General features: G+C 35.8%; 1 protein-coding gene across 3 annotated transcripts in view; it reads right to left on the reverse strand.

Moving 5' to 3' along the window:
* The window catches only part of SPOCK3 (SPARC (osteonectin), cwcv and kazal like domains proteoglycan 3), a 160479-nt gene that overhangs the window by 27763 nt on the left and 109588 nt on the right, over positions 1–23128 (reverse strand). For all 3 annotated transcript variants that reach the window (XM_041480140.1, XM_041480137.1, XM_041480138.1), the window contains one exon: positions 20674–20788. In XM_041480140.1, the coding sequence (XP_041336074.1) occupies positions 20674–20788 (115 nt within the window). The remainder of the gene's footprint in view (positions 1–20673; positions 20789–23128) is intronic.

A 23128-nucleotide genomic window follows, 5' to 3' on the forward strand; every position in this document is an offset into this window, starting at 1 on the left:
AAGGTCCTCTCAAAATCCTCACCCTATTGAAATCCATAGTAAAATTATTGCTGACTTCAGTACAACCAGAATTTCACCCTCAATTTGCTGCTGTCTAGACCAACTACTTGATTCTTTGAAGAGGAAGGGAATGCTAACACTGATCAACACAATGATGATTGTTTAAACAGTTCTGTTGACATTTTTCACAATGAAAAATTGCATCTAATAAATTTTGCAATGTATTACAAGAAAAAGATAACCTTTTTGTTTAAAGAAATATGACATTATATTTTGAAAAAAATCTATACCAAAAAATGTGTTGCATTTTAGACAAAATCTGTATCATGAGAATGTACATTGTTTTTCCACATGGTGATTAAGAATCCTTCAAGGCAAAAAGAGTATGGGCAATTAGGGATGCCAGGTAGTAATCTATTCAGTTATAATTTCACTTGTTAATCATAAGCCATGAAAGACATTTATACTAACTAGTAGTGCTGATTATCAGCACCATTGCATACAGCTGAAAAGAACTGCCAAGTATCATCAGCTGTGAGGCTCTTCACCACAGCATCTGAGACTTCCAAACGACTGTCCTAATAATGGCATCACTGTTTTGCACTGTTTGCAAAATCTGTAGAAGTCTTCAAACTTTCATTGACATCAGCAAGAGTCTGAAAATAATGAATCAGTACCTGAGACTTAAAAGTGAAAAAACAGAATCAGTACTACAATTATTTTAAGAAATAATAAAATACCTACTGATAATGGTTTTAAAGACAGCCTAGTAAGAACAGTAATAAATATTTATAGGGCAAAATAATGTCTATTTCTCACAGAGATTCTTCTGCTCTCTGTCAAAAGACTTTTAACATCATTTTCTAGCTGTTATTCCTTTTGTTACTGAAATTCAATTTCATGCATGTTTCTCTTCTGCTCTTTTTGGGCCGTGCTCTTAGAAGTATTTTGTATTTCTTTAAACACATCAATAACTACAGAGAAACATATCGCAGCGATACCTGAATCCCAATGGAAAACAAATCTCTTTTTGGAACACAAAAGTTCCTCATTTCTTCGACAACAATCACCATTAAGTCAACAAGGCACTACAGAGTCCTGCCAGATTATCCTATTCCATAGGGCCAGCTGCATCACTAGGCTATTTAGGTAGTTTTAAAAGATACAAGCCCTGACAGCCACCTGTGAATTCACAGTGGTCAAACCCCATGTTTTGTTACCACGGCAACGAGCTCAAACATTTGTTGCTTTCCTGTCTGTGTGGCTCATTGCCTCATTTTCAAGATGTTGATATCGCTCCTCCATGACTTTCAGACATCAGCAATTTCACATTTAGCAAGGTGAAGCTGAGGCACAGCAAATGTGTGCAGAGAACAGCAAGTACCACCGCCAAAAAAATTAACTTGCAGTGTAATGGGTCCAAGTTTAAGAGTTTCTCCATGGCTCTTATTTCATTAAACAAACGGAAACCCTAGTTCCATTTAGTGGGAGTTTTGTCACTGATTTCAGTACCAGTTTTGCATTCAACGAAGATGAAAAACCCTTATTGCTACTGCATAAAACCTCAAAACTTCCTCCTGTTTTTACAGTTGTAATTTGAAGGCTATTCCTTGAATACTTGAACAGACTTGGGATCTTATTTTAGTTGCTGTTGTCTGCATATATTAATTGATTAATTGAAAGGATGTCATCAACACATTTCTACTTTAAGAACTGCTATTATTTCTTAATATACAATCAACTTACAGAGAAAAAACACTAGTTTAGTCTCATTTTATACTGAATTCCTGTTTTAGAAACAAAAGTTTCTAAGTTTAGAAACTTAGAAAAAACTTAGTCAAAGTTGGTAAATATGATGAAAAATAAACATAATCCTATAACATCCCAAATAACATAATCCTATAGCATACTGTACATGGAAGAAGGTGTCTTTTTTATAGTTTATAGCCAGACCTGGAAGTCTAATAGGACTGGATGTACTGTGTAATTTTAAAAGGTCATTAATTGTAGAGAATAATTATATTGTGGGGCTGATACTGTTCAACATCTTTGCTGGCAACATGAACAGTGGAATCAGTGCACCTTCAGCAAGTTTGCTGACAACACCATGTGGTGTGCTGCAGTCAAGATGCTGGAGGGAAGGGATGGCAGCCACAGGGACCTTGGCACACCTGATAGGTGGGCCCACGCAAACCTTATGAAGTTCAACAAGGCCAAGTGCAAAGTCTTGTATCGCAGCAATCCCAGGCACATGTACAAGCTGAGCGGAGAAGGGACCTAGAGGAGGGCTGCAGAGAAGGAATTCAGAGTGGTGGTTGATGAAAAACTCAACATGAGGTTGAGGAAAAAATCAGTGTGCAGTCACAGCTCAGAAAGTCAAGGGAATCCTGGGCTGCACTAAAAGGAGCATGGCCAGCAACTTGAAGATTATTCTCCCTTTCTACTCTGATCTTGTGAGATCCCACCTGAGTATCACATGCAGCTCCAGTGTCCCCAACACGAGAAGGACATGGAGCTGTTGGAGCAAGACTAGAGGAGGGCCATGAGGTTGAAATGAGGACTGGAGTAGCTCTCCTATGATGACAGCTGAGAGAGTTGGGGCTGTTCAGCCCCTGGAGAAGAGATGGTTGTATGGAGACCTCATAGGAACCTTCCAGTATCTCAAGAGAGCTTGCAGGGAAGCTTTTCATCAGGAACTGTAGTAATGGGCACAAACTAAAAGAGGAGAAATTTAGTTCAGACATTAAGAAGAAATTATTTTCCATGAGGGTGATGAGATGCTTGAACTGGTTGAATCTGGGAGGCTGTGGATACTCCAGTCCTGAAGGGTACAAGGCCAAGTTGGATAAGATCTTGAGCATCCTGCTCTCTTGTAGCCTCCTGCTCTCTTGTAGCCTCCTGCAGATACTGGAAGGCTGCTATAAGCTCTCCCCAGAGCCTTCACTTCTCCAGGCTGAACTACTGCAGGTCTCAGCCCTTCTGAACACCTTTGTGGCCCTCCTCCTCTGGATTCACTCCAGCAGGTCCATGCCCTTTTTATGCTGGGGGTCCCAGAGCTGATGGCCATGACTAAATAAATTTTCGCAGGACATGATGCAGTATGGGCAGCAGTTGCCACTACGGTAATATAGTTTAATGTTCCATATAAAAAAATTTCAGTACAACTTCAACTAGTATTTTGAAATCAGCTTTTCACTGATTTTCACACTTCAGGTGTGAAAAAAATTCTAAAAAAAAAAAAATTACATTGAACCCTAATGTGTCCAAGTTGATTAGGGAAGTTATAATAAGAACAGACTTCCCACCAAACCCGAAGGCATTGATTTGCAATTTAAAATGGTATCAAAACTGTTGTTTAAACCTTAGAACATAGAAATAAACCAAAAACTCATTAAAGCTTCAAACAAAAAAATTACTTTCTTGTACAGGCTGAGAACAACAAAATATATAAAACCATAGAAAATAATTTGGTTTTATTATCTTCCAGATACTAGAAATTAAATTTGTGAATTTTGCTTTTTGTGCCTCAAGGTATGTTATACTGCATTTGGGGTAAATCCATTAAAGAACCAAGTGGGCACACTCCTAAATAGAATCGTAACTTAGCAATCAAATTAAAATAATGCCTACTCACTTAGAATAGTATTTCACTTGGAAAGGACTTACAATAGTCCAGCTGCATGACCAGTTCAGGGCTGACCTTAATCTACCAAGTGTTATTAAAGGCATTGGCCTAAATGTCTCGTAAACACCAACAGGATCATCAACCACCTCTCTAGGAAGATTGTCCCAGTGTTTGACCACCTTCTCAGTAACAAAATTCTTCCAAATGTCCAGTCTAACCCTCCAGTGCTGTAGCTCTGAAGCATTCCCATGTGTCCTATCACCAGATACCAGGGAGAAGAGCTCAGCACCTCCCTTTCCACCTCCTCAGGGAGATGTAGAGACAAATGAAGTCACCCTTCAGCCTCCTTCTCTCCAAACTTGACAAGCCTGAAATTCTCATCCTCTCCTCACAGTATATTGTTTTTATCCCTGCTTTGTTTCCCTCCTCTGCAGGCATCCAAGGACCATCACATCCTGCCCAGAACTGCAGACCCCACTCAGGATGAGGCCCCCCAAGGCTGAATGCAGTGGGACAGTCACCTCTGTTGGTTGTCTCTTGCTGTGCTTGATGCACCCCAGGATGGGGTTTTGCCCTCTGGGTTCCAGGGCACACTCTGCTGACCTGCACCCCCAAATCCTTCTTGGCAGGGCTGCTCTCCAGCCACTGCTCTCCCAGTTTAGAGTTGTACCCAGCACTACTCAGTAATACTGTTTATTTCTATGAGTCAGCATGAGGGAGCTGTGACCAAATAGTATCAATGTACAACACCCAGTCCACTGAACTCAAAACCACTCCTGCTACCACCATGACACTGCAGTGTGAAATATCTGATGTAAACAAATAGGTGACCATAATAAATTAAATGAATACTGAATGTCTAGTCACTGCCTAAAGTCCAAAAATGCTCACATGTTAGGTAAGTGTCTTAGAAGAAATTAATAAACAGGAAAACAGAACCCATGACATTTTCAACACATTGACATCAATCAGTTGTGAAGAAGATGCAGGCAACAGCTCCTGTGATTATTCAGTCACTCAACAATGATGACAATTAGAAGAAACTTCCTGAGGATATAGGCAGTGATAATGGCCCAAAGGGGAGCAAAACACAAACTCTCCAAAATCTCCCTGAAAGGTAGTCAGCTAGGTATATTAGGTATGTAGATTTTATTTGTTTCTCATTCACTAGACATACACGCACAAAATAGGTCAGCTCTTCAGCAGAAGAAACATACATAAATACATAAATATATGGCTGAATGAACATAAAAAACAGTGAGTTTTTCTCCTCTCTTCTATCTAGACAAGGCAACCAAGCACCTGCCTGGTGGTCATAAGACTATGCTCCTGAGCCAAAGAAATAATTTAAAAATCATCATATCCTTGCTATTCACATTTTCCTTTTTCGCCTTTTTCCGCTTTCTAGGCTGTTTCTTTCTTTAGTTCTTTAGTTTCTTTTGTTCCTCATATTTTGAAGTGTCAAGAGCTAATGAACCACACATTATTTGTATTTCATTGTACACCACATAATCAAGGTGTCCCATTTAATCACTTTGGTGTTGAAAAGTTTCCAGTGAAATGAACTATTTGTTACTCAGCACACATTTCTGTAACAAAATACCTTTTATCATTATCCTACTGTTACTGAATTATTTTTTTTCCTGGGGAAAATAACAGATATTAATTTTTTGAAAAGTACTACAATGTAAAATTTTTTTTCAGAAAGTTAAGATGCCGAACATTTTAATCTAAATTAAATGATTGTTATCTTTCCAATCACTACAAAGAAATGCAAATATGTGCAATTTTTGAGTCCACATACAATGCTTTTCTCTTATAGCATTGAAAGAAGTAAGGGAAATGTCTTCAGGAAAATGTCCGCTTCTTGTATGGCCTGATATTGCACAGATAAAGTAAATTCAAAGTTTTAAAAAATAAAATAAAACAGGCTAACACTGAGACACTGATACCAAAAAATAAGACCTCTGTAAAGACTGCAACAGGCAGATGTACTTTGTTTTCACAGTTATTCTGTGGCTTCCATTGCAAAAGAAATTCCTCATCACCCAAAATAACACTAATAAGGCATTTATAATGCTTGATAAAGATTGTATATTCCATTTTGATTTATGCAACAGAATGACCCAATGTCCACATGATACACTGGAAAATACTGCTCAATCACACAGGAAAAGAGTTCCCACATTTCAATTTTTTAGAATGCTGTTATTCATCTACCCCAAAACTCTGGAAATCAAAAGGAAACTCAGACTATAATAGAACAAGAACAGAAGTTCTGACCAGACCATTTTATGCTCAGCTCTCCCAGAAGAGTGCACCATGCAAGCTTCAAGTCATTCAACAGCAAGCCTCCAGGACAGACCAGATTCACAGCACGTGCAGGGCGGGCAATCTGCACATATGGCCTGGTTGTTTGCCTGGTGCTTAACAAACACATGCCAACACCATCCATCTTTCTGCAAATGCCTTCTTAATGGATATATGAATTTCTATTTCCATTATGGAAGTCCTTAAACTGCAAAAGAGGCGTTCTTCCAGTCTGAAGACATCTTGCTTTGAGGTAGAGCAATAGGAAAAAAAAAGGAATAAAAGCAGATTGTGCAATTATTCCATGACCTCTGTGGTAATGAAATTCAGTACAATTTTATCTTTATGCTGTGTATAGTTAGCTTGCTTCTACATATAAATATATACAGCTAAGAATTTAAAAATTACTTCCAAGGCTCCTTGCGTCCTTTGTCCAAATGTCAAGAATAAATCATTACCCATCAGAATGCTTATTTCAGACTGAATTGAACGTTACATCCCTGTGCCTGAAGCAGATGGAAAGCAAAGGCTGTTTTGCAGGCTTCATGATTTGCAAACACTTTTTATGAGTTCATGTTCTGTAAAATATGTTTGGTTTCTAGACTACTACTACTGGTCATAGTTTTCAGTGTATCTTGTACATTATTATGTTACCCCACAAAAAATCCCACTCAGTTCCACAGTATAGTTTTAATATTCTAGATGCTTCATATATATATATATATGAAGTATTACAACATCTGTGTTGTGTATGCATGTAGGCAAACAATATTTTTTTCTAAGAGATTTCTCTTAGACATTTAGCATATAAATGTAGAATCACTGTAAACTGTACAAGATTAGCTAGGAAATTTATGGATTTACATCATCATTTTAAAATGACAAATTTTTTTTGTGATAAATATATTTTGAATGATAAAACATATTTTTTTACTATATTTCATGCTACATGTTAAGCTACACACTTTCTCAACTTGCTCCTCAAATGCATGAGATCAGACTGCATTTCTTTCTCTATATTTTTGCTAAAAAAGAAAAACATGCATTTGCATACAGTAGCAAGTGTAGTATTCCTTAATATAGATACATGTGCTATAGTTCTCAGACCATTCTACAAACTTTTTCTGTTTTACAGGTCTTCACAGCTAACCAAAATTATCTCACTAATTGCCACTGAATGTGATAAAATCACTCATGAGGTTCTATTATGATAGACAACTTTGGTTATCTAATTATAATGCAAACCTTTACATTTTATATCTTGTGCATCAAAAGAATTTCATATGATGAAATGTTGAAAGTGCTTGGATCATTTTCACTGGCAAAGAAAACAATGGGATCTTATACATGTGAATAAATACTTGGAGGATGGACATAAAACCACAACCAGGCTCTTTTCAGAGGTCCCCAGTGATGGGCAAGAAGCAATGGGCACAAAGCAAAACAGGAGGTTTCTGCTGAACATGAGGAAAGAGTTGTTTGCTGTGAGAGCAACTGAGTTTTCCAGAGAGGTTGTAGAGCCTCCATCCTCAGAGACATTTTCAAGTTGTCTGAACATGGTCTTGAGCAAACTCTTCTAGTTGGCCCTGCTTGAGCAGAGGGTTGCAGCAAGAGCACCTCCAGAAGTCACTTTCAGACTCAAGCATTTTGCTAGTCTGTGATTCTGTAATACTGGTGTGTAGCCTGGTAAAAGTTTGGTAGCAGAGGTATTTTACTGATAATTTCAAACATCTCAACAAAAATCAATTAAAGTGATAGTATAATTTAATTCTTCATTTACAGGACCTTTATTCAGATTCTCTGTGCTAGTTGCACAGATTATCTGGAGAAAAAATTATATTCCTTTCTTGCTCTTTTTACACTAAGCAAAGTTTTCCACTCCCAAGCTTATTTCTATATTTGTTTCAGGTTTTGAGATGAGAAACAGAGCAAATCAAAAGCATGACTCTGTTGTCATATCAAACTCTGATCTTACAAAACAACTGATTTTAAATCTCTCCCAATACATTGGAGGAATTTAGAAACAAGATTTATAAGAAAAAAGGAAAAAATTTTATGACACTGGATATCACTTATGCAAAAAACTGAATGAATTTCAAATAAACTATATATATTTTATATTTTATAAAACTAAATAGCAAATGAAACAATTTAAGACAAATGAGTACCTAACAGCTTATCATTCACTCTAACTCTCCTACTCCAACTTACAAGGACCAACACCTCAGACTCATCACTTGCAGAGTGAAGTGTTACATGGTATGCGCAAAAATAGAGCCAAGTGGCCCACAGAGAGGGGGAAAAGACAAAGAAAATAGTAATATAGTTCCTCAATGTAAGAAAATTAGGATATTCTCTGGAAAGGGTATATACTTCAGCTAGAAAGCTGAATTACTATATTTACTCCGCTCTGAGTGCTACATTCCTGCCACTGCTGAGAACCTCTTTCAAGAAGCTAAAGAAATCAGATCCCTGGCACCACTTACTGAAGTTCCTCACATCAATGAACTTCTAACAGCCCCCCATGCAATGCAGGAAAAACATCCTGACAGACTGGCATCTTACAAGACGAGATTTATGTTGCCCACAAATGAACGCTACAGAGGTGCAGGCTGCTAAATCCTTACAGTCAGTGAGAGCTCCCATTAAAATTAAAAGACCATCTGGATGAACTGTGGACATGGGAAATCAGTGCTTGCATTACAAAATCTACCTTTAACCCTAGTGAATGAAATTCTAGAGACATCAAGAAATAAACACGTGTACACAATAACCTTGTGAATAACTGCATTAATCTCTAATTCTCCTTTCCGGAGCAGCAAATTGTCACAGATGCTTGTCTCTGACACTTGTCTGCATCCTTTAGCCTTGACTCACTATATACTGTTGGCTATTGTCAGCTTTTCACTCAGAAAAAAAACACTTTAAAGCTATCAATCAGTAATGTTTAAAGCTGATGAACAACTCTTCTAAATTATTCCAATCTGTAGTGATTTTCTTTTAAACTTGCTTTCCTAATGTTATGTATCCTGCTTTCTATGAAGTCTAGTTATGATACAATGCTCAATTAAATGGTCAGAAACATCCCAACTGACTTGCTTGTACAAACTCCCTTTTTTTCTCTTTAATAGATTTAAACAGGGTGAAACACAAAACCAGAGAGTATTACTATTTTCTTTGTTTTTCTGAGCCCATCAGTATTTTTTTCACTTTGTTAAAACTAGACACTCTTTTTGTATTCCTTTTCTGAAGCTCAACCTTTAGAAAGAAGGTAACTATATAATACCAGCGATTTAGTGACCTCTATCTTTGACGTATCTTTTAATCCTCTTAAACTCTATATACAGAAATTCTACAGAGGTTGATCAGCTTCAACTACTGACCTTAAAACTAGAAAAAAACCCCAGCTTCCTATGAGACATAGTAAACTTTCTTAAAACCTTCAACCACAGCTGAATTTGAGACAATCCTGCTGAAGAGACCAAACAGAACAAAACTGTCTTAATTACTTGGTTTCCATTTACACTGACTTTACTACTCTCTTTTTTAATGTTCTGTGCTCTACTACTGTTCTCAACATTCTAACAAACCTCTAATAAAGAGAGGAAAAATAATGCAAAAATATTGACAGGAATTATTACTGAGGATAAGTCAATCTAGGATTTCTGATGACTTGTACTCTTAGAAATGCTAAATAGAAGATTTTTTTTTCTCTTTTTTTTCATACCTCTGTACTAGTAAAGACATACCTCTATACCAGTAAATCACAATACAAAGCCATTTAATTTTAGGGGGTAATTATGTTTTAAAGGTGCCACCATGTTAATGAGCCAAAGCTTAACAACTGGATAAAACTGAACAAGTGCTGATGCCTGCATGTGAGGTGGCTGTAGCACTTGATGTTGCAGTATCAGCAGAACAGTTAAAACAGATGCCACAGCTAATTTAATGGATCATGGTGCCTTCAGGAAAGAAGTTGGGTTTTTCATTTTCCATGAAGACTTTAATGTTTTATTTAGAGAATTTCTGATATGTAAAGTAATATGCATCTGTGATATAAAATAAAGATATCAATAAAAAATAAAATTAGTATTGTATTTTGTGATGCAGATAAAATGCAACACAGTTGGGTAATTACTATACTTTGAGGCACAAAGGATTGATCTAATAATTTTATTAATACATGTTTTCATAATGCTGACTCATCAAGAATACAAAATAAATCTGTATTTACAAATACAAAACCTGCCTTCTTGGCAGTAAAGACATTCAAGATGTGAAAATGTATCATTTGAAATAGATTTAGATCATGCTGACACTAGTACATATTCTTACCAAGATTCTGAGTAAAGCTGTACTAACCTACATAAAGACTCAAAGCTACCTATTTTGCATGCAAAATAAGAATGGGGGTTTTTAAAACACATCTTTCCCTTGCTTAGAGACACTCAGGGGCATGTAAAAATTGCCCTGCAGAGTTATTGTTAAATAAGTTTCTTCTAATACTGTTAAATTTTTTTCTAACACTGCACCATCATTTCAAACTTTTAGAAATTATCACAGCTAGAAATGAGTGGTGTGAACATTGCCTAGGTTCATCACACCGCCAATGCACAGATAGACATTTCCAGAGTATCAGTGAACACAATACACACAACTACGTGAAAATGTTCAGTAGTGCCTCAAAAGTTTACAACCAACAACGGTTCTCAACTGTGAAAGAATGGTCAAGCATTTACACAAGAAAAGCAAGAGTGAAACAGTAAATTAATTCTGTTCTTTTGTCTGTATGCTCAGGAGGGGTGAGAAGATTTTTTTTTTAGATAAAAATTCTACTTTCATGTGTAAGAACTGATTATATATTTACTATTGAAAGAAAGAGGATATTGTGTAACCAAGTAAGGATATGCTGGCACCAAAGTAAACTTTTTTCTCTGAATAATAGGTTACTAGAATATTTGCTTAAAATTAGCTGAAGTACAAACTAGTTACCACAACAGAGGTCAGCTTCAAAGAATAAATGAGACACAACCTGCATGTTAAAAATAAAAAAAAAAAAATTGAAAGGGCCACCATATCAGCCGGATATTAACAAATTTCTGTCAATTTCAGTGTAGCAGCTGTACAAACATCAGCAATAGCTGCCATAAGACAGACATCTCAATTCCTGTCTTTTAAAGGCCTTTGATATTTTAAAGAAAATTTTAAAATTCTGGCAGCTATTAGAACAGTCACTTAAGAAAAAGTGATACTGCAACTGTTTAACAGGGAGCACAGATAGCACAGTTGAAGTACTAAAGTAAATAGGATATTGAAGTACTAAAGACTCAATTAATATTATTGAGAAGTGGTCGCCAAAAGGTTATCACATGTTCTTTAAATACCACTCAGCTTACATTCTCCTTGAAGAGGACTCCATGAATCTTATTGATCCGCCTTCAGAACACTACTAAACCATCATCAGTCCATTCCTGAGCTTCCCAAAGACCTCAAGCAGCTTCACTGTCAATACTCTGACATACTTAGAGAAAAAATAATTCAGAATTAGGTTATGCAATTAGCACCACATGTTTTGTCTTCAAAAAATAAGAAGGAGGAGCAAATAAAGTAATTTAAAGTTATCACCTGATTTACAAAAACACCTGATTTTTCTAGCAGTTATCTCCCACTGTTGAGTAATGAAAGACTTTTAAGTATTACTGCATATTGATGGTATAAAAATAGTATCAGCAAAAAAATATTACCATCACATCAGTAAATGAGACATAAACATAAAGGCATCCTTAGCTTATTTGTATATTGCATGAACAGAAAGACAATGCTGATCCAGATACTTAGCATAAGATCTGCATCTCTTTGGTTATTTATTCTCAATACGACTACTGTGACACACTTGTAAAGCCTTTAATGTACCATAAGATTGGCAAGACCCCTTCATTTACATAATTAAGGCAATTATAGCCATAATAATCGAATGCAGCACCATTTCAATGGTCTGGACTATATTTAAGCTTCCGCTTTATAATCCATAGAGGCTGGCTGGTGAAGTGCAAAAGAAAATAATGAATATATCCTAAAAAAGCATGCTCTCATGACTACCTATAATAGAGTTTGTTGTGCTACACAGACTAAACTCTCCAAATAATTTGCATGTTTTGGAGACTCTAGAACTGAATTTGTTCATTAATTGTTTCAAGATCTAAGTTAAAATTAATAATTATAAAACCTAAAATGAAAACAGCATTAATTATCTTCTTTTATCATAACAGCTTGCCTGTCATGAATTGCAGGAACACACACAAAACCATGGGCTGATACACTGTAGATAACTTTTTTGCCTCTAAAGGCATATTCACCACTGGGTTCACTGGGGCTTCCCCTCCTACTAAAACACAAGGGGAAAGGAAGTAAAGAAATCAATCAAACTAATCAAAATTTTCATCATCAATCATTTTAAAGCAACGTCCACTAGAACAATGTTTTCCCCTGTGAAAAGTATATGAATACCTTGTAAGAATACAACTCTGAATGACTGATTACTCATCTTGTATATAATGAGCTTTTACCTAAAAACAACCACAGTATAAATGGCCCTGAGTGTTGGAACAACCCCACAGAAATCAAAGATTACAAAAAAAGCACAGGATGGACAAGGAGTGCCATGCTGTGCCCAGCTCCTCAAACGTGCACACCTGTTTTCTAAGCCACAACTTGCACAGGATATAAATGCCCTCGGTGTCCTGCGATAAAAAGTACTCACACAGTGAGCAGAGATGCAACACTGACATTATTTTAGAAATCAAAAACTGTAGTGCACAACTATTTATAACACAAGACCAGATCTGCCAGTTCAACACTCACTTGCTGAGTGTTGAACAAGAAATATGAGGAGCAAATTCTCCAAGTACAGTCCGCCACAGTAGGATAGAACTGCTTTCCACAGCACTGAGACCTTAGGAATTTTCCATTTAGAAGTAAATTTGTGGATGTGACATACAAACCAGGATTTGACAAAACTGTATAAATTTGAGTACTCAAAAGCTTCTGAAAGAAGTCACAGAAACTGGAATGTTTTGGAAATAAACAGGCCAAATGAAGAGCAAAGACAAGGTGGTTTTAAGAAGATTGCTGTTGCAAAAGTGCTTGGGAACTGTGAACAAAGAGCTGTTTCCAGTGATGGGCATGTAATATTCCCATCTTCCCCTTAGTGTCATAGCTCTTTGCAATACTGACAACAAGCACCCAGCTAACAAGCCTTTCTCAGTATTATACTTCATCCTGAAAACAATAAAATGTTCTTCTTCAAAGCATTCTCAAGTATGTTCTGCAGTGTTACAGGGATTATTTTTCATAAACACAGTATATACACTCGAGCTTTTTTTACAGTATTATTATGGAACAGGCAACCTTCCCTTAATCCTTCACTTCTTCCTTGTAACAGTCAAGCTCAACCAAATTTTAATTCGTTCTGCAATTATGACTTAATTGCAGAGAATATCAAAACTATAGATGGCTTCTCAAGCACATTCTGCCTTTTCCCTTTTTTTACACCATCAGCTCCACTCTGATCTGAATTAATAGTATTCTTTTACTAGAATGTCTCTGCCTCATTGCTCTACCTGCATTTATGATTTTATTTCTTTTCTGCATAACACATACTTCTACCGCTTGCTCTCAAATATTCTAATCCCTGTAAGAACAGAAAGAAAAAGCAAAAATTTTTTAGCCAAAAAGGTCAACTACGAGTGTAGTAACCAATTCTAGTTATCCTTTTCATACTATAAAGGTGTTTTGAGCAAAGTGAACATACACTATTCCATGCAGAAGTTTGAAATTACAGGAGAAACAAGCATCTGGAGCAAAACTGAGTCACTTCTAGAGCCTAAGAACAGCTTACACAGCTGCATCTCCATTTCTCCAGTCCTTCAAACACAGCCACAGGCCCCTCATCACTCCCACATCACACATGGACAGTACCTGGCAAGCAGCCTGTAAGACTCTTTTCCAGCCTTTCCCAGCTCCCAGAGAAAGGAAGCCCAGGTACGTGGGTGAGCTCTGGCTAAGCCCAGGCTGGCTGACAAGGGAACCAGGGATGGTGGGCACAGAGGTCAGACCCCTCTCATCCCAAACACATTATCTGTCATTCTACACCACATTAGATCGCTACTAATCACACTACATTAGATTACTACTAATTATGATGGAAAAGTCTCTTGTTAGAAAGTCTTAACATGGAGTCTGATTAATAAAAAGAAGATACTGCTGACAATTTTACTTGGATAAAAAGTCACTTGAGAAAAAGAAGATATTCAGTTTAAAAATTTAGAAGAATTACGCAAAAAATATATCTTAGCATTGAAGAAACAACCAATAAAATTAGCTCCACTGAATTTCTGTTATTACACAAACACAGTAATGAATCCTAAATAAATGCCTTTCACAAATACAGTAACAGTATTTTTGTGCTAGCAAATTCCCTTTCTATCATACATATGAAATAATTTACAAATATAAATAAATTGTTGCAAAGATTATTATTCTGCTATCTCAGAAATAATCTACCATTTATAAAATATCTAGTAAAGCTCTAAAATCTGGTAAAACAACAGTACTTCTTATTAAAGATCAAGTAAAAAATGGTCTATAACTCACTTTAGATACAACAGAGGAAAAAAAAGACATTCTAAATGAATTTGGCTGACCAAATATCAAAGCATAAAAATCCACAATGCATCAATTTTCACTTTATTTTCAAATAGCTTTAAATTATACATAAGGTATACTTACAGCTCACCATTACTGTAAATGTGTGTAACAAAGTAAAAAAGGTGAAAGCTTGGATGCTTGGAAAAATACAGGCTTAAGATGAATAGCATTAAGATTGAAAAGTAAAACCTATGTATTCTAGTAAAAAAAAAAAGCAATAAAAGCAAAATGAACATTTACTTGTAAGTCAATGAAGAACTGAACTGAAGAACTACAATGTATATACAATAATGCATTTTGGTTTCATAGCACCTTTAAAATCAAAAGGTTTCAGAAACAATAATAAAATAGTGTTCAGAAACATCAGTATAGTAAGAAGGCTTACCTATGGATAATGTATTTTCCTCTAACAAGGAATCTTATGGCCTATTTACATTTAAATCAATAGCATGGTTCATGCTGATGCCAGCAGTAAAGGCAAGAGCAGAAATATTAGCCCAGATTCAACTTTTGCTGTGAGCCCACAATGACACCAACTTCAAGCAGTGTATATCAGTACAGATAAGACAAACTCCTGGATTTGAGTGCTTCCACTGATACCACTCATCATTATGCTCTGGCATTTCAGGCTTCATCTAAAGACTATATTGAGAAAGATTAGCAACATTTATGAAAATTAATTAAATTTATGAAAATTAAGCAACTAAGAAAGCATAGAGAATTTATTTTATTGCTGCATTTTATAGAACTGTAGAAGGAATTACATTAAAAAAATGTACTGAATATAAATATATGGCTAAGAAGAACAGTAAACTAGAAAGCTGACAATTACCCAGTGCATATTTAACTCACATATAATAAGTGTTGCTACCACCTGTATTCCCACACTACCAAGACCACCTCCTTTCATTTATTGTGCATATTCCTCTGAGAGAGAAGGTTAACTGAGAGCAGCTTGCCTGTGATGAGAACTAGCACTTCTCCCTTTGTGTTTATTTTTATAGGCTGGTCACTTAAGTTTCTGTAACAAGCATGACAGTGTGAAATTAAATGTTACAATTAGATAATTTCAAAAAAAATTTAAAACACACTACCATGTTTGTAAATAAAGGTCAAACAGCAATAGAATATAACAGGTCACTTATAATATCAGGCCTAATTGGCCTAGTACATGTTGGTTTGAGCATGGATTTTTATTCTATTGATATCCTGTAGCTACCTTTTCAAAAGAGAAACAGGGGATTACAAAACAGCAGTATCTGTCATTGAAAGGCAGAAATACAAAGTAGAGATTAAGGAGTTAACACAAGTGGTAATTTTGGCCCTCAATCTCTTTATTTGTGAAGTTTGGAAACGAGTCAGTGTTCTCTCCGAATGTAAACGAAACAAAAGCTCTTTTTTGGCATCTATACCTGTACTATATGAAAAGTAGTAGAGGTCATGTATTGAAAAGATGATGCTATGCAAATTAAATCAGGGGATTTGGGAGAGTATTGCTTGCTTGTTTGTCCCTCTATTTGTTTTTCAAGAACTGATGCACACAGAACAAACCAGTACCCACAGCGTCTTTAATCCTACTGTTATTTATCCCCATCTCTACAAAGCAATTAACATTTTGGCTGTATTCAGTATAAAACAGGACACAGCTGAGAGAGCAGTCATATTCTGTGATTAAAGTCTTTCAGACTGAAAATACTTTGAGCATACAATGTTGCCTTTTCACCTCCTTCTGGAAAAAGCTTAGAGCCAAAGAGCATGACATTTGTAAGAGCTTCCTTGTTACCTACATAGTCCACCTCAGATGCTGAAAGAAAGAGAAGCCCCTTTTTTATCTTCCATGAATATAAGACTAAATCTCTTATCTTAGTGAAAATATCAAGTGAGCTCTTAGCATAGGATTTATTAGAGATTAACTCAAAAAATTATTGAGACTGAATTCTTCTATTTCAGTAGCTAATAAAATGCATATTCAGTATTTTACCAACAATGACATAGCTTTTGCCATTTAAACTGCAGGGCCTTCAATTGGCCCTGAGCTTTTGGGTGTGACTGCATGTCTTAGCTGAATCTTGACTCTATGTCAGGGCAGAAACACACCTTATTTCTATGAAGAAGGTATCCAAAGACATAATTGAGATTGAGAAGGATGCTGTACCACACCAAATCTTTGAAATAGACTGGGAGACCAGGATCCTGGGCATGTCACAGCACACTTTTGTCAGAATGTTAGTGCAGCTTGACAGGGAAATAAAGCAAAGCACTCTGTCAAGATTTTTAATTTTACGAATAATTATACTTTCCCAATGTATGCACTCTGGAGTAGACAAATTTGAGATAACTTAGATACCTTTCTTAGATACCTTTGAAGGTCTTTAACCATAAGCTAAGAGCTGTCAGCCATACACTCATCTGCTGAGAAAATTTCTGCAGAAATGCCTTTGGTCTTCATTTCATGAAGACTTCACTTTGAATCATGTACATTTTTTTTCTTAGCTATCAGTGTGAAGAGCAGGACAAGCAAGGGACAGGGCTTGCTACATCTCAGAGCAAAAGGACCATGACCACTATTTGCAAGAAAAAGTTGTGCCCAGACACTGCCAAGGGGACAAGACTTCCTGGTTTTGTAAAAATGTTCAGTGCACAGAATCCTTCTGAGCTTCTGGTTCTACATAACCACTGAAAAAAGCCTCAGAAGTGCTCAGAAAAATTAAGATCTGCAGATTCTGACTCAGTGAAATAATTTTATTCACAGCTGTGCAACTCAGTATGACCTGGGTACCCAAATGCTGGCACATACTTCAAAAGGAGATTGGGGCAAAGGCAGCACATGAGGCAATGGCTATGCTTGGAAAACAAAATGCTTCCTCAAGTGTGTCTTTAACACCTCTGTCACAAGTGGTAATGCTTCCCATCCATTCTGCTTTACCTTCTCTTCTCACTGTGCTTCTACACAACTTCCAAAGCCCTCCCTCTCTTCTGTACTCCCCAGTTACTTCCAAAGCCCTCCCTCTCATCTCTACTCCCCATTTACTTTTAACTTCATGTTCCCCTAATACTGTCTCTAATGCTCTGCAGATATCCCTCTCTCATTTGTAACCCTAAGTTTGTCTTTTCTGTCTCTTTTTAAAAATTACTGGAGTACCTATTACAGTTTATAGTTTATATGATATCCATTGCTTAATCTGAATTACAATCAAAACAAAGATGGTAAATATTTTTATTTTATTGTGAGTTTTCTTTGTTGTTTGGTTTAGGGGGTTTTTTCTTGTAATTTTTGTTCTTCTGAACAACTTACACATCTAGATCCAAATCAAGTTCTTAGCTCTTTCATTTCTGGATTAAACACAAGAGACCCTGAGCATCAGCTGGGTTCAATGTCTCTAAATGTATTATTAAAATGAGACAGCCTTCACAAAAGCCTGGATCCCATCACGTGCCTCATGCATTCATCAGAGATAACGATTAGACAAATTTCATAGTTCACTTCCAACTAAAAGAACTCTCTGATTTCATTATTAAGTTCACAGACATTTTAAGAAAATCAGTTTTTCTGAATAGTGGTTTAATTTTGCTTCCCAAAGGAGTACAGCGTTCCACACCAAGACTATTTTGGTAAAGTTCACAGACATAGTATGCTTTCCAGATACACCCAAAAAATCAGCAATTTCAATCTGAAAAATGAACAATTGTCCCAAAAAGCCTAGGTATTTTTGGAAATCCTTATTAAGTTATCCCTGAAAAAGAACAGTAACCTTACTTTGCCTGTTTAGCTTTATCAAATTTGCAAGCAACTGACATACATGCACACAGCTTAGAATCATAGCAACATTTAGTCTGGAAAATATCTCCCAAGATCATCAAGTCCAACTGCAACAACACTTTACAGAGCTCCATTTAAAGCCAAAAACTGTATTCTTATAACTGTTGTTAGAAGAACTTCTGTTGCAAGAAATTTTGTATTCTGTCACAATAAAAGCTGAAATTTCACTAATGATGCTCAGCTCACTTTCATGTTTCTCTAGTTTCCTGGCTTTTGGCCTTGTAAAGAAAATATATTAACAAATTTCATGGAATTCGGAAAAGCCCTGTGTTTTGCTTGCTCTGACAATCTGTCAGGACAGGATTAGTGTTAATTCCTATACCCATGAGACCTTTTTTCCTTTTCTTTTACATAACTAGGCACAAGTAATCTTGATTCCCTGGCAACTTAAATCATCAAGAAGAGTTCATTCTTAATTTTAAAAAAATTCCATTTTTTGAAGCAAAAAAATAAAAATTGTCTCTAGATTTTTCTTCAGTGTTTCAGCATAGGAATATGAAAAATCAAATATGCTTGAAATAATACACACAAAAAATAACTGCATCAGGTGAAACAGCTTCCAGCAGGGAGACCTTATCTTGGTAAAAACTAAGGGCAATGATAGCGTAATAAAAGACTGATACTGGAGAGTGGTAGGCCTACTACTCACAAAGATGCTTTTCACCTCATTATCTTAATTTCACTTCATGCCCACTGTTAAGCAAATATTCTAATATCCATCCTGAAGATACAGAAACTATTGCTAGAGGATGCTGCAACCACATTAAGGTTACACTCACTGTATATCTTATCAAAGGGGCCACATTAGCCACACGATGCCAGGTCTTCCAGTACTTTTCATTTTATTTAACAATGTAAAAAGATGACATATTTATCTATTTATTTTCAAGATACTTCATGAAGTTCTAAATTAATGCTTTAAAAAACATCAAGATAATAATTTTGCAGAGGGTTCCAGCACAAGGAGTATTTAATTACATATATTCAATTAATATTTAATTACACAATCAATTATATTGCCAAATATGAAAAAAGGGCCCTAAAGAAGTGTTTCAGAGCAGTTTTTAATTGACTTGTATGCCTGCACACAGTTTATTCTTTATAGTGGTCATCTTCATCATTGTTTAAAGAACATTAATTTGTTTTTTAAACTAGAAAAAAAAATATAGCTTTGGCAGTAGTTACAGCTTATAATGGAAAGTAACACTAACCTGCACAATAGATCTGGAATAGTGCTTCAAGTAATGAAATATCAGCGTTAATGCAGGAATGTGATGTTTGTTTCTTTTATTGTTATAAGGTTACTACAGGAAAAAACCAACATCCTTAAAAACTAATTTTTGTGTCTTTTCAATGTATTTTACTCATCAAAAGTGTTACTATACAGACAGAACAAAAAGATGCATCTAACAGAGATCAGTCTAAAGAAAATTTTAAAACGCAGACCTCCAATCATGCTTTTCTTGACAGATTCAGGTCTGTGGTAGCCCAAAACTTCATGACCACTCTCTATGCAGAAGCACCAAAGATGGTGTCATGTTTTGTTTAACCACCACCTTCCAAAATCACCTGGGAGCCACTGAAATACAAATATGCACAGCCACCATTTTTCCTCTCCAGTTTGTTCCAGCTGCACCTAAAATGCCTGAGAAGCACTACAAAGCAACTTCATTTTCTAGCAGCATAATCTCATTCCTGGTCCAAAAGGAAGCTGATTTATTCCTATCAAGCATTCTTCAAACAAACTCACATAATACAGCCATTACTAACAGTTCTACAGCTCAACTGCTTGCTCCTGTGACCAGCAACAAGGACTTCTAAGTTTCCTTCCTTTCTGTTACACTTCATTTTCTTGAATATCCAACTGAAAACACTGAGGTGCAAGGAATTAATTTCTGGTTTTAAATGCACCTATAAGCATCTCAAGGAGTCAAGGAGTATCAAATAGCAAATGAAAAAAAAGAACAGCAGTAACTCACACTAGAATAGCTGATTTGAAAAATACCATGGTATTTTACTATAATACAAGGTATTATATACAGTTGTATGAAGGTACAACTTCAAAACCCTTGGCAAAGAAACAACCTTGAAGAAAATACATCTGGTTTTATTCAAGAATAATGACTGTTTCTGATAACTGTAATATTCCATGTGCAAAATCTTCCTTCTGGAAATAAGTATTAAAAATATTACACAAATTACCATCACTCACCTCTCCTGTCATTTCTGCCTGCATTTGTGGATTTGTCAGAAGGGCAAGGGCAACGTCCTTCACATTTCACTGAAATTTGTTTTCCTGAGACACAGGCTTGATAGTCTAATTTGCACTGTAGGGAGACAGAATGACTATCATTAACATAAACATATCTTATTAAAAAAAATTATACTTCTATGAAATTTGAAGCAATGCTTAAATCTTTGTGTAGAGGCGGGAAGAAGAGTCTTCTGCAATATATGCTACTTTTGTAACAAAAATTAGATTCAAGAAAGCTACAAAGTTTTGGGTTCCTAGCCTGGCTACAGTTTCAAGACTTAATTCAAGCATGAAGGCACTTGTGGCGTGAGACTGATTTGAATGTCCGTGCTAATAGGAAGCAGACTGCATTGGTTTTATCTGTATTCAAAGAGCAAATAAACACGGCAACAATATTCATTATTGACAGGAAGCAATAAAGAGTCAATTTTTATAGAATTTCACTGAAATTCTATCTTTAAGATGACAGTGTCCTGGTAAAAAGTGTTAATGAATAAAATGAAAAGCTGTGCCTAAGGTAATTCTGGATAGTGACTATCTTTTCTGATACAGAAACAGATTCATTTGTGAGGTTCTGATCTCTGTACTTACAGCTCCAACTCAGAAACCACAGAAAAGCCAACTATATATGAGAAACAAAATTGTTCTTTCAAGCATATAAAAATAATGTAGTTAAAAAACACATACAGAGAAAATAGTATCATTGTAAACATTGTCACTCTTACTTTTTCTTCCAATAAAACAGTTCTTTGCATAGAGATCTTTCCCTGGGATGTTTTGTCAATGTATTATCAGGAAAAGCATAAACAAGAAACAAAGAGGGGAGAAGCATCTACAAAGAGCTTTTTCCCAAAGCAAAAGAAGAAAGATGGTTATGGAGAACACTTCATCCTTGAACAAAAGATGCCAGATGTCTCATCAAATAGACAAAGGACACGGAAGCATATGAGTCAGAAAAGCAATTCAAATAACAAATAAAAATATGAAGTGTTTGCTGTGCATCACAACACTTCAGAACAATCTCACCAGAATTCTTCTCTTTTATTCCCAGACTCATATTTTGTTTGGGTACATAACTTCATTGTAATGCAATTACATTATTTAATTATCAGGATTTCCAGAGAATGCTAAAGTCAAAGTTTCTCTCTCTCTCTCCTAAAAATATGTAAGGGGTGGGAACACTGTAGCTATGAAAGAATCAAGAGCCTCCTGAAGTTTCCACCAGTAAGTAGATGTAAGCACTGTGAATTTACAGAACTTTATCAACTTTTTAAGCACTCAGACTTCTGGTCTTGTCACACTCTCATGCAGTTCTATATCTTGCATGACCTGAAGTGCATCACTGTATCAAAATAGTACATTTTTGCACCACTGCCAGTACTAAAAAGACAGAAATAATCACCTCAAATTTTGTGTACTTAAATAAAGTCATGATTGTACTTCAGTTCTGAATTTGTCACCTTTGGCCAAAAATGCATGGTTAAAGGAAAATGACACTAACAGAACCTTTTAAATTTCCCAAAAAAACCCCAACATAACTGTTCCAACTGAAAGCTATATAGCACTAATATCTCACAAAGAACTAGAAAATGGAAGCAAAGCAAACACCTTCCCATGCTGATTTTGAAGCAATTGAATACTTTTTCTATCTCAATTATCCTGGCTGTACAGCAGAGTGCTTGCATTACTATGATTCCTACCAGCCCTCTCTCCAGAAAGTACATGACCTAATTCATATTTTAATGCTCCAACCAGTATTTGAAGTTTGTGGAATGGATTATCACTCGAATTTATTCCTCATCTCTGTTAAAAAGAGATGTCTTATGTCTTTCTGTTTTTAAGGCCTGAGAGATTTTATTATTCAAACTTAGTAGTTTAAGGATTCAAACCTACAGATAGTTGTGCCTTAGGCTTTGATTACTCCCCTTGGTGAGACTGCCACTTAATATTTGACATATAAACCCATTCCAGGTCTGATTTACTGAGAAACAGAATATGACAAGTGAAGAAAAAAAAAGTAATACTCCTATTTAATTTCTGAAGATTTCTTTAATTCTTTCTTGAGAGATTATTTATTATATTATTATAATCTTGAGAGATTATTTTTTTAAAAACTCCAATGCTCTAACTTTGATTCACTCAAATGTTGCTGAAGGGACTAGTAAATACTTCATAGGTGCTTCAGCTAGCAACACGAGTTTCAAGTTTAGATTTTTTTTATTTATTTTTCTTTGAAGTTGTCTACTCAATCCTATTTGTAAATAACACTACCCTTTTAAACACTAAAAATTTAATGCTCAACACCTGGCACAGGCAGAGATAAAGGAGATGCTGAGTGCAAGGTCAGCATACAACACTTCCAAATCAGTATTCCCATTCACAGCTATGATAAAATTTTACCCTCACTGACCTC

The sequence above is a fragment of the Pyrgilauda ruficollis genome, unplaced genomic scaffold (assembly GCF_017590135.1).
Source record: "Pyrgilauda ruficollis isolate IOZ18807 unplaced genomic scaffold, ASM1759013v1 scaffold5, whole genome shotgun sequence".
NCBI lineage: Eukaryota > Metazoa > Chordata > Aves > Passeriformes > Passeridae > Pyrgilauda > Pyrgilauda ruficollis.